Source organism: Natator depressus, chromosome 1 (genome assembly GCF_965152275.1).
Source record: "Natator depressus isolate rNatDep1 chromosome 1, rNatDep2.hap1, whole genome shotgun sequence".
NCBI lineage: Eukaryota > Metazoa > Chordata > Testudines > Cheloniidae > Natator > Natator depressus.
Window position 1 is genome coordinate 333,925,838 of NC_134234.1, and position 12,435 is coordinate 333,938,272.

Consider the following 12,435-nt stretch of genomic DNA (forward strand, 5'->3'; position numbering starts at 1 on the left):
CCCATTGTGCTAGGCACTGTACTCACAGAGTAGCAGACAATCCCTGTGCTGAAGAGGTTACAAACTAAACAGATAAGACAGATACAGGGTGGGGAAAGAACAGAACAAACAAGTAGAGCGAACAAAGTGAAAGCAGGAAGCGTCATGTTAGTGCCACAAAATTTTGGGGTGGTTTAGTTAGGAGGGGATAAGCTTAAATGAAAAGAAAAGTGAAGGGAAGGGGGAGGTGAGAGGGACAGAGTAAGAGAGAACAGTGGAAGAGGGTCATGTATGGAATGAAGCTGAGATGAAGAGACGAAGGGAGTGGGAGGGAGAAAGTTGGAGCAAACAGTCAACATGGAGTAAGGAACGTCACGTCAAAATTGTAGCAAGTTTTCTGAATGTCAGAAGCTGCTTCTGTATCTGGTTCAACTGTCTGGACTCTGACTGATTTCTCTCTGCAATTTTCCCGTAAGGCCATATAACGTGGGGAGAGAAGGCTCTAGTTTCTACAAAGTGATCTCCCCTGCGCAGTTCTGGGTCTGAAGCATGCTAGGGGGAGGGATGGCTCCATCTGACTCCCATTTTACCTCCTCCTCCCACCCACTGCAGCAGTCCCTGCTTTGCCTGCTTCTACCACCTGAAGTCTAGTTTAGTCTAGTCAGCTAGAGTTAACGTCACAGACTTGTCATTACTAGAAAAAATTAATAAGGGATGTCTTCTGCGCTTAGTGCGCACGTATAAGTCTCACGTAACAAATGTGCTTTGAGACCTTCCGAATAAACCACATAATAACCGCAAAATTATGTAAGCAAAACAGTTCTCTGCCAGCTATTTGAAATTTGCTAGTGAATATTTTTCACTATTAAAGACAAGGTTATGCTTAGTGAAATGTTTAACATTTTACTCCTGTACACCCTAGTGCTAAAACTATTAAAAAAGCTTGCCATAGTTTAAAGTGTCTGGCATGGCGTGCATCCACAGGTTTTTTTAACTTAGTTTAACAGAGTTGAATGTTTTAACTTAGTTTAACATTAGTTTAATGTTTATGCCATTGGGACAGTTGCAAACACAGTGCTGATTAAGGACGGTTTAACACATCTGCTCTATAAACAGGATTTCTCACCACTTGTTAATCAAATAGAAGCACTAAATTAGCTTTGAGATGGCTTTAGTTAAACCATATTTGTGAAACCATATTCATAATTGTCTTTCTATCACACTGTGTGAAAGGGATCTTTGAAATAACAGTACGAGGGTAAAGGACAGGGAAAAAAAGGTGATAAAATTGAGAGAAATCTATTTTTTCACCACTTAGTCTGCATTTCTAACATGCTCCTTACTGCATTATATAAGTGCTCATACATAACAATGATTCACAGAGAGAGGATACTACCCAAGAGTGACCAAAATCCTGTCTTTCCCACGATGAAGTTTTGCTTCCCATTTTTTATATCATTTAACTAATTAAGCGAAGGTAATTGAATCAATTGTTTTAAAACACAGAGATATTTTTCTTGCATGTTCGCAAAGTGTTCCCAATGTTGGTGTAGAAAACTTGGTGTTTTTGGTTTTGCTTTTTTGTGATTGGTGCTGTATAGTTCTGAAACTGCCTTTTCTGTTATTGTGGTGACAGTAACTATTTATCGTAAATTGAGAGTGCCAAGTTCCTTTAGCTTTGTACACAAGTATCTTTGATAAGTAATACCGCTCTCTGCCCCATCCCCCAATAAAAAATGTTAAAATGACCACTAGTTGGCTGGCCTGGTATTCTGCATTGGCAGCAAGTGGAAGAGTCATTTCAGTTTCTGAGCTTTCCAGTCCATTAGGGAGTGGTAATAACACAGTGGAATCCACAGATTTTCATCTTGCCCATAACCAGTTACTAGGAAATTACTTGAACTAGTTTTTACATGTCACAAGGCAGTGTATAGAATTGGCATCGTTTGAAGATGTCATCTTGCATTCTAAATTAAACTCCAAAATAAATTAACTTTTTCAGTTTAACTTTACAAAAAGAAGACTATTACTATGTAGCATGGTTAGTGTGGAGTTTTACTGATGAATAAGAAGAAACAGTCCCCACCCCAAGAAGCTTAAAATGTCTATTGAATGTAACTATAACAAGAAGTAATAAAACCATGAGGACGGAAAAGGAGGATATGATACTCGGAAGGAAAGTTGAAACTGCTCATTGAAAAGTATTATTTATACGGGATTTGGATCAACTTATTTTACTTCTGTCATGTTTATTTTGGGTACATTTTATTTTTGTTTTATTTTTAGTATGCTCAGGCAGGAGAGAGGGAGCAGATAGCACCGGAGCTGAAAATAGTGACGGAAAACAAGCTGAAAGAAGTGAGTTTTGAGGTGCTGCTTAAAGGAAAGGAGGGTGCTTGGCACGTGGAAGGAATGAAGCTGTGTGGAGGGAGACAAAGGGAGTATTAAGAAAAGAGGAATGGACATAGTGAAGGGTACAAAGGTGTTGGGAGTAGAAGGAAGTTAGTGTTGATGCATAGCTAGGGTTTAAAATAGGTTTTCAATACCAAGTAGTCTACAACAGAGAGAACATACAGAAAATGAGCTTGAATTTTATGCCTGTTACTCAATATCCTATTTAGAGGACTGGGAAAGCTGTTCTAGAAACAAAAATAAAAATAAAAAACCAAGATGTTGAGAAATATTTGCTGTGAATTATCCGGAGGGGTTGGATGGCTCAGGAAGCTGGTAATTATGATCTGGAATCTTTCTTCACTAAGGCTGTAATTCAACAAAGCAGTTAAAAACTTGTGTAATGTTAAACACATGCTTAAGTGCAGTGCTGAATCAGGACCCAAGACACCAACTTGAATCCAGTCCTGGTTAGTAGCATCTGAAAGCTGCTCAGTTTGAAATTAATTTGATGACTTTAATACAGTGGACAGGTGACCACATCACAAAAAACACTTCCATAATTGTTACTAACTTGTTCCTTTGTCAGCATTCTAAACAGAGAGGCCAAAGACCAAAAGGACCTAGAGACTGAAACACTCTCTGCTCCCTGACAGGGTGGAGCTTCTAGGGGAGATATTAGCAACTAGCCCAGCTGAGCCAAGGGAAGCAGTACCAGGAGCTTCTATAGAATTAGCTGGTGGAATGTGGTCATGGTTATATACTAATGGAAGAGAGGTTGGCAGGAGTGGAACCCATGCTCCCTGAGACAGTAGGGAGGGAAGAGGCAAATGTAGCTTGTATAGCAATAGCAGCAGGTATTAGGAATAATTCATGACCAAAAAGCTCTAGTCTTTTCCCCATTTCTATCAGCCTATTCCTCTGAAAATTATAAGAACCCATCAACTTGACTTGTAGTAAATTAAAAATATTAAAAGTATTTTCAGATACTACAGCAGTACTGGTATCCCCTGCCAATTTTTGTAGCTTTTCTTATTTAAAACATTTTTCTCTTTGTTGCTGTGAAAGAGTCCTGGAATAAAAGGGGGAAACTGAGTGGCTATACAGGAGAAACAATGAAATAATGTACTGTCAAGTGTACAAAATAAAAGTGTTTTTCTTTTCTCTCTTCCAGTTACAGTAATTCTAATTGTTACTTGTAAAAATAATACATAAAAAAATTAGAAGTGTGGAGTAGATGGAGTATGACATGATAGTGGGACCTTCCAGAAGGGCTGTCTGAGAGGTAGTTGGAGAGAGGAGTGGAGCAAATAGGTAGTGTTGTTGTTGTTTGTTTGTTTGTTTGTTTGTTTGTTTTTTTTATAAGAGCCATCACCATAGAGATGGGAGCTGAGATAATGAGAACAGATGTGGTCCCCTACAGAGAGTATAGAGGTTGTTTGGAGAGAGAACCATGAGGAATACTAACAGACAGGAGGTAGAGGGAAAGATGAGAAGCTACTAAAGAAAATGCTGGAGATGAGCCAGGAGAGCATAGCTAGAGAAGCCTACATAGGAGAAAATGGAGAGGGGGACATTTTAAATCCATTTCCATAGACATTTCTCCAAAAATGAAATGCCTCTGGCTTGGGAGCTGTTACATGCAGTCTGGTGAAATAGATAAATTCTCAGGGCCTCGATGTTTGAAGTTAAATTAAGTATTTAGACCTTTATGGGCCTTGTCTCTCTCCCCACCACAAGATCTTCCTCTCTCAATAGCTCCTCCAGCCTACCAGTTGCCTTTGAAAGGGAGGAGGTGCAGTGGCCTACTGTGTTATCTCTGGCATCTTCAGTAGAGGATGGCAAGTTTTAAGTTCTCCTCTGTCTTCAGGAGGCAGCTCTGTCACTCTTGCTATTGTGCATGCCCAGTCTTCTCCCCCCCCCTTTTTTTTCTTTCCTGGCAATGGAAAGAGGTTTGGGGTTGCACAAATTCTTTTGTATTCCCTGTTCCCCAAGTTTCCTTGTGTTCTCTGTTCCTCTGCATCCCACTCACATGTGTCTGTCTCCCACTCAGCCCAAAGATGGTTAGGGGAAGGATTAGGCAGTCTTCTCCCGCCTCTATACTTTAGAAGCATGGTGAGTGTACTTTCTGCCTGTTGCCTGGACTCTCTTCCCTGTTACAGTTGTGCTGCCCTGCTCAGCTCTGAAGCTCCAGTAGACAGGAGAAGCTTAGAAGAGGCCATCTCAGGCATCCTTCCCATATGTTCCTCTCCATAGAGACTCCAAGGTCAATAGGCCAGCTTTTTAACTGCTCTACCAGCTGTCCAGGATTCTAACTAGGACAGGGAGCACGAAGGATGGGTTTTAAATATCAGACAGTTGGCAAGTATGTAGGAGAGGTATTTCAAGAGCATATGGCTTCCACTTGCACATCCAGCACCTCTGCCTCTCAGGACTTCCACACATTCGTTTGTAGTCTGTCTTGCCAGTCTATGGAGCTCATGGGACTTTCTCACTGAATGCCATTGTTTCCACCAGACCCTCTACCCTGTTTGAGTCATTGGTTCATCTTTGAGTGATTGTCCACATGGATTCCACTTCTGGTGCACATGTACCTGAGAGCAGATTCTTTTGGTCTATAGTGTCATTGGGGCTGCACCTGTGCTTTGGATGCGCTCATACTTCCCTCACCTGACGGCATAAAGGGCAGAGTGGACCCAATCATCTCTCAGTTCCTTCTTTCCACCCATGGCCATGAGATGGAACACCTGCAGTGTCCACTTTTCTGTGCACTGTGCAACTTTCATACCCATGTGGGAGATTCAGGCCCACAGGGCTAGTCTACCTTGCATAGTGTCCCTAAAAGACTCTTAGGCTGCACCCTACATTTTACCAGAATTGTCTGATATTCATTTAAATCTGGTGATTCACTTTCCAGTTTTTTCCCCAGGTCCCAGTCAAACCAAAGGAAAGCCAACACCCTTGATGTGTACAGGGCTATCTCATACTACTTACATCAAACAAGGCTCTTCAGGAGCGCTCACAGGCTGTTTGTAATATTGCAGATAGGAGCTCTTCTAGGCTGTTAGTAGCATTGTAGATAGGGTTAAATGTCAAGCAGTATTTACTCAAAGATTGTCTAGGCACGTATCGAATTTTATTAAATCCATACTATCAGATAGCTAGATTAGATCCATCCATATAGGTGAGACACCAGTCCATCTGCTGTGGCTTCTTTGAGAAGCATCCCAATTTCTGAAATTTGCAAGGCATCTATGTTGGGATTAGCAGAAGAAAGGACAGTTACTTGCCTTACAGTAACTGTGGTTCTTTAAGATGTCTTGTTCACACGGATTCCATGACCTGCCCTCCTTCCCCTCTATTATGGAGTCCTATACCATCTGGATTCTGTATTTCCAAAGGAGCTGAGGGATCAGGTGGGCCCACTCCACCTTTTATGCCCTTATGTGGGGAGGTGCTAAGGCATTCAGGGTGCAGGTGCAGCCCCAATGGATGCTGCTGGCCAAAAGTATCTGATCTCGTGTGCATGAGGCACATGCACACCAGAAGTGAAATCCATGTGGACAACACACCCTGAAGAACCACAGTTACTATAAGGTAAGTAACTGTTCTTTCATTGCCCACCTCTCCTCATTCAGATCTTCTTGTGGCCCATATCATATGGTTGAAAGAAGCTTTCATGTCTTGGTAAGAATATGTAGTTGCTGATGCACCCACTGAGTGTAATTTAGCAGGTAGAAAATACTTATTTATTCATAGTCCATGAATAGGAAGGTATCCAGCCAATAGCCCTTTAGATTAGTTAATAGTTAACTTCCTTGTCTCTTCCCCCTCCCTCACAGGTATCTATAGGTGAGTATTGTAAGCATTGAACAGATCCCTGTATCACATTTAGGTAATTAAATACAATGGTTGTTTGTTGTGCACCATAAAATGTGCTGGCTGTTTGCTTTCTACTAGAACAAGAGGATGAAGAAGCCAATACTGGGTCTCACTTAAAACTGATAGTAGATGCTTTCCTTCAGCAACTCCCAAACTGTGTCAACAGAGACCTCATAGACAAGGTAAAGTCACATTATTATATTATCCTCCCATAAACCCACAATACTAAGCCTTGCATGTTAATTTGATCAAAAGTATACTTCAGGTGTTTGGTACCAGTGTAATAGCAAGAGAAACTGTAAGCAACATTATAGGCTGTATAAGCATCAAGGAGAGGTTTTTAATGTTTTTACACAAGAATTTTCAGAATTTTCCAGGCAGCTGACTTGGCTATTTCTTTCATATTTTATGTAGCCATATCAGAGCATAAGGTCCTGTATAGGCCAAATCAACTACCTCTGCTGCTTGGTTTTGAAATACCTTCATGCTTTGGAGTCTAGCAGGTGTAGAGTCTCTTCCTGATCTTGAGAGAGTACTTTCTCCTCTCTCCCTCGTACAGGCAGCAGTTGGGTAAGGGCTTGCCTACCCAGAGAGTTAGAATCCAGAATCAGACCTTAATCTGGGTAAGGGGATCATGGTACTTAAGGCCTGTCTACACACAAATGTTAATTCAAATCAAGGTAGAATGTGAGTTTCAAGTGCAACAGCTAGTCCTGATTAATTTCATGTGTGGATGCTCTTATTCAGGAATAAGAGTGCTTTATCCCAAAATGGCTTAATCCTCATAGGAAGTGGATTAAGTTAATTCAGAATAATGCATTCTTATTCTGGAATCATATCATCCACATATGGAGTTAATCAGTAACAGCTATTGTACCTGCACAATTGCCGTATGTGGCTGCTGGTCCTACAGAAAAGGCAAACTCCCCAGCCTCTCTCCATAGCTAGTGAACCTTGCAACTGTTTCCCGGACAGTTGACTCATTCTTTCTCTCCCTCCCCATCAGCCCAAAGTTTCCATTTTCCATCTAGTGGTCCAAAGGTTCAGTCCAATCTCTAGTATAGATTTTAACATTCATGTTTTCTGAATGTGTAAATTCTAGCTAGAAAATGAAGATTTTTTTTTTTAAGTAATTGCGTGTAGCAAAAGCTTGATTTAACTAACAGACACTTTTAATACATACGTTTTACTGCTTTATGTGTAGAAATTCAAGTTTAAAGGTGGAAACATTGACTTTTCTCTTATAGGCAGCAATGGATTTTTGCATGAGTATGAACACAAAAGCCAATAGAAGAAAGTTAGTACGAGCTCTCTTCATAGTTCCTAGACAAAGGTAGGAAAAGAAAAAAAGAATGTAGAGTAACACTTCATTTAACTTTGCTTTAGTGATTTAAACAGACAAGAATGTACAGTGCAACTACGAAGTCTCATGTATCTACTACATTTACCCGTGATGCACACTTCTCTGGTGGTATTTGTTTATGGATTAAGGATAAACTTAAAATCAGCAATCAAACTAAGGTTGTTGGTACTGGAAAAATTTTCAGTATGGATACTTTTGCAACGAGTATTTTCTGGTGATAATTATGGTTATAATCTTTTGGTGGCTTATGTTTTGTTTAAACAATGATATAAAAAATAAAGCTTTTCCAGGAAAAAGAAGTACACGTGTCACTCAGGAGAACTTCAATACTAGTAGCTGAAAGTCCATCCTGTCGCACAGATATGGCATTTGGGCCACGTAGTCCATTATCTATGCACTGTCCCTCATACAACCAATGAAATTGTTGTATGCAGTTCAGCTGTAGGGTATGGGTGGTGATTGGTTGAGTTACCTTTCATAGTGATATCAGAGGTAACTCAACCTCTCTGGTCTAGGACTCTTGGAGTATGTAAGGCATAGCTGCTTTGCTGTATACCACACATATCTAATTTATAGAGTCAAAATGTCAAGAACTTAAAAACTGGACAGTAACAGACTGCAAATCCCAGTGGTGATTGAACTTGGTGATATTCTAATAAAAAGGAGTTCTCAGGCATGCTTCCAGCTGTTTCCATTGCTACACACTGATTCAAAAGGCATTCATTCTTGGCGTCAGAGTGATGCAGAATGATAATCCTCGAATCTTGTTATATGGATTGTAATAGAATCATAGAATATCAGGGTTGGAAGGGACCTCAAGAGGTCATCTAGTCCAACCCCCTGCTCAAAGCAGGACCAATCCCCAATCAAATCATCCCAGCCAGGGCTTTGTCAAGCCTGACCTTAAAAACTTCTAAGGAAGGAGATTCTACCACCTCCCTAGGTAACGCATTCCAGTGATTTTACCACCCTCCTAGTGAAAAAGTTTTTCCTAATATCCAACCTAAACCTCCCCCACTGCAACTTGAGACCATTACTCCTTGTCCTGTCCTCTTCTACCACTGAGAATAGTCTAGAACCATCCTCTCTGGAACCACCTCTCAGGTAGTTGAAAGCAGCTATCAAATCCCCCCTCATTCTTCTCTTCCGCAAACTAAACAATCCCAGTTCCCTCAGCCTCTCCTCATAAGTCATGTATTCCAGACCCCTAATCATTTTTGTTGCCCTTCGCTGGACTCTCTCCAATTTATCCACATCCTTCTTGTAGTGTGGGGCCCAAAACTGGACACAGTACTCCAGATGAGGCCTCACCAATGTCGAATAGAGGGGAACGATCACGTCCCTCGATCTGCTGGCTATGCCGCTACTTATACATCCCAAAATGCCATTGGCCTTCTTGGCAACAAGGGCACACTGCTGCCTCATATCCAGCTTCTTGTCCACTGTCACCCCAGGTCCTTTTCCGCAGAACTGCTGCTTAGCCATTCGGTCCCTAGTCTGTAGCGGTGCATTGGGTTCTTCCGTCCTAAGTGCAGGACCCTGCACTTATCCTTATTGAACCTCATCAGATTTCTTTTGGCCCAATCCTCCAATTTGTCTAGGTCCCTCTGTATCCTATCCCTGCCCTCCAGCGTATCTACCACTTCTTCCAGTTTAGTATCATCCGCAAATTTGCTGAGAGTGCAATCCACACCATCCTCCAGATCATTTATGAAGATATTGAACAAAACCGGGCCCAGGACCGACCCCTGGGGCACTCCACTTGACACCGGCTGCCAACTAGACATGGAGCCATCGATCACTACCCGTTGAGCCCGACAATCTAGCCAACTTTCTACCCACCTTATAGTGCATTCATCCAGCCCATACTTCTTTAACTTGCTGACAAGAATACTGTGGGAGACCGTGTCAAAAGCTTTGCTAAAGTCAAGAAACAATACATCCACTGCTTTCCCTTCATCCACAGAACCAGTAATCTCATCATAGAAGGCGATTAGATTAGTCAGGCATGACCTTCCCTTGGTGAATCCATGCTGACTGTTCCTGATCACTTTCCTCTCGTGTAAGTGCTTCAGGATTGATTCCTTGAGGACCTGCTCCATGATTTTTCCAGGGACTGAGGTGAGGCTGCCTGGCCTGTAGTTCCCAGGATCCTCCTTCTTCCCTTTTTTAAAGATTGGGACTTCCCCCGTTCGCCACGAATTTTCAAAGATAATGGCCAATGGCTCTGCAATCACAGCCGCCAATTCCTTTAGCACTCTTGGATGCAACTCGTCCGGCCCCATGGACTTGTGCACGTCCAGCTTTTCTAAATAGTCCCTAACCACCTATTTCTCCACAGAGGGCTGGCCATCTACTCCCCATGTTGTGATGCCCAGCGCAGCAGTCTGGGAGCTGTCCTTGTTAGTGAAGACAGAGGCAAAAAAAGCATTGAGCACATTAGCTTTTTCCACATCCTCTGTCACTAGGTTGCCTCCCTCATTCAGTATGTGGCCCACACTTTCCTTGGCTTTCTTCTTGTTGCCAACATACCTGAAGAAACCCTTCTTGTTACTCTTGACATCTCTTGCTAGCTGCAGCTCCAGGTGCGATTTGGCCCTCCTGATTTCATTCCTACATGCCCGAGCAATATTTTTATACTCTTCCCTGGTCATATGTCCAACCTTCCACTTCTTGTGAGCTTCTTTTTTATGTTTAAGATCCGCTAGGATTTCACCGTTAAGCCAAGCTGGTCGCCTGCCATATTTACTATTCTTTCGACTCATCGGTATGGTTTGTCCCTGTAACCTCAACAGGGATTCCTTGAAATACAGCCAGCTCTCCTGGACTCCTTTCCCCTTCATGTTAGTCCCCCAGGGGATCCTACCCATCTGCTCCCTGAGGGAGTCGAAGTCTGCATTCCTGAAGTCCAGGGTCCGTATCCTGCTGCTTACCTTTCTTCCCTGTGTCAGGATCCTGAACTCAACCAACTCATGGTCACTGCCTCCCAGATTTCCATCCACTTTTGCCCCTGGGAAGCATTGCAGTAAGAAACAGTGGTGATGTATAGTAATTAGTTTCTATGTGAGATCTTGCTATATGTTATGAATAATCTCAAGATAATAGCTTTATCCCATTGAGCTGTCATGGGAGTTTTGTTGTACTGAAACCTTTTGTACCCTCTTTCTGCCTCTCCATATGGTCAGCCAGCTTTTCCCATGCCTTTACTGACCACATCTGTTATCTGAGTGGCACTTTGATGGGAATTCTATCAATTAAGAGCTCCAACGTTTTCTCCCTGACTGCCTGTTTTAAGAGGTCAGAGACTTTACCTACAAACAGCCTAAGACTCAAATGGCATGTTTTTAAAAAAATCATTTTTTAAGAATATATATAGAGAAAATTATATTAAACCAAACAAGTTGACCTGTGTAATGTATCTAGCCTTACTCTCTGCCAAAGCTCATCTAGATAGGTGCACCTTATGTGCTTGCCATGAAGAAAAAATCTTACATTTCTAGTGTGTGCATTGCCGCCAACATCTCATCTTTTGACAGGCAGCTGTTAATGTTGCAGCCTTGGATTTTCAGATTTCTTGTGTCATCTCTCTGTACCTTCCTAGAGTCCCTCCCTTGTAATTTTCATGTTACTTCGATCTGCCTCTCCTCATGTGACCCTGACCATAACGGGAAGTACTTTGTGCAAGAGAACAGTCTCTTAAAAAATGTCTTGTTTATGGTCCTAGTCCAATCAGGATTGTATTAAGTGCTATGAATAAACCATTTTTTCCATTTAAAAAGCTGTATACAGTAAAAGCTGTGTTATCCGGCACTTTAACAACCAGAGAGTTCTATAAACCGGCATTTCAGATCTTCATTGAAAATCCAGTTTATAGTCCAGTTGGCATGGGGCCGGCAGGCTCCCTACCTGGCTCTGGAAGCAGCAACATGTCACTGCTGCTCCTAGGCAGAGGAATGGCCATGAGGGGTTTGGAGTACAATAGGTGATGCAGGGCTGGGGCGCTGGAGAGAGTTGCGGTGCGGGAGGGGGCATGGAGCTGGTGGTTGGGGGAGAGGGCGCCAGATCCAGGCGGCGCTCACCTCGCGTGGCTCTGCACTGCCCCCACCTCGCCCCAAGCCCTGGCCCACAGCTCCCATTGGTGGGGAACCATGGCCAGTGGGAGCTGTGGGGGCGGTGCCTGTAGGTGGAGACGGCGTGCAGAGCTGCCTAGCCACTTTAGGAGCAGCAGGGACATGTTGCCGCTTGCGTGGAGCCGCCCGAGGTGACCGCCACCCGGATCCCCTCCTGCGCCCCAACCCCCTGCTCCAAGCCCCCTCCTGCACCCAAACTCCCTCCCAGAGTCCATGCCCCATACTTCCTCCAGTGCCCCAGCCCTGAGCGCTCTCCCACACCCAAACTCCCTCCCTCTTAGTTAACCGGAATTTTTGACTTACCCCCTTTCTCCCAACATGCCAGATAACAAAGCTTTTACTGTACATGGTGCAATAGCTATCTTTCAGCCCATCTTTGCATCCTGTTAGTATGTACTATTCGAAGGACCTTCTATTCTTGTGTTCTTGTGTAATGGCCATGTGTCAAGGTTCCTCCCCCACTCTGAACGCTAGGGTACAGATGTGGGGACCTGCATGAAAAACCTCCTAAGCTTATCTTTACCAGCTTAGGTCAAAACTTCCCCAAGGTACAAAATATTCCACCCTTTGTCCTTGGATTGGCCGCTACCACCACCAAACAAATACTGGTTACTGGGGAAGAGCTGTTTGGATACGTCTTTCCCCCCAAAATACTTCCCAAAACCTTGCACCCCACTTTCTAGACAAGGT

The 12,435-nt window shown here is 43.0% G+C and overlaps 1 protein-coding gene across 4 annotated transcripts in view; it reads left to right on the forward strand.

The window, feature by feature from the left end:
- The window catches only part of UPF2 (UPF2 regulator of nonsense mediated mRNA decay), a 136,516-nt gene that overhangs the window by 32,081 nt on the left and 92,000 nt on the right, over nucleotides 1–12,435 (forward strand). For 2 of the 4 annotated variants that reach the window (XM_074942626.1, XM_074942625.1), the window contains exons 7-9: nucleotides 2,266–2,337; nucleotides 6,331–6,434; nucleotides 7,500–7,585. In XM_074942626.1, coding sequence (XP_074798727.1) covers nucleotides 2,266–2,337; nucleotides 6,331–6,434; nucleotides 7,500–7,585 — 262 coding nt within the window. The remainder of the gene's footprint in view (nucleotides 1–2,265; nucleotides 2,338–6,330; nucleotides 6,435–7,499; nucleotides 7,586–12,435) is intronic. The other 2 variants (XM_074942627.1, XM_074942628.1) reach the window with 1 other exon arrangement.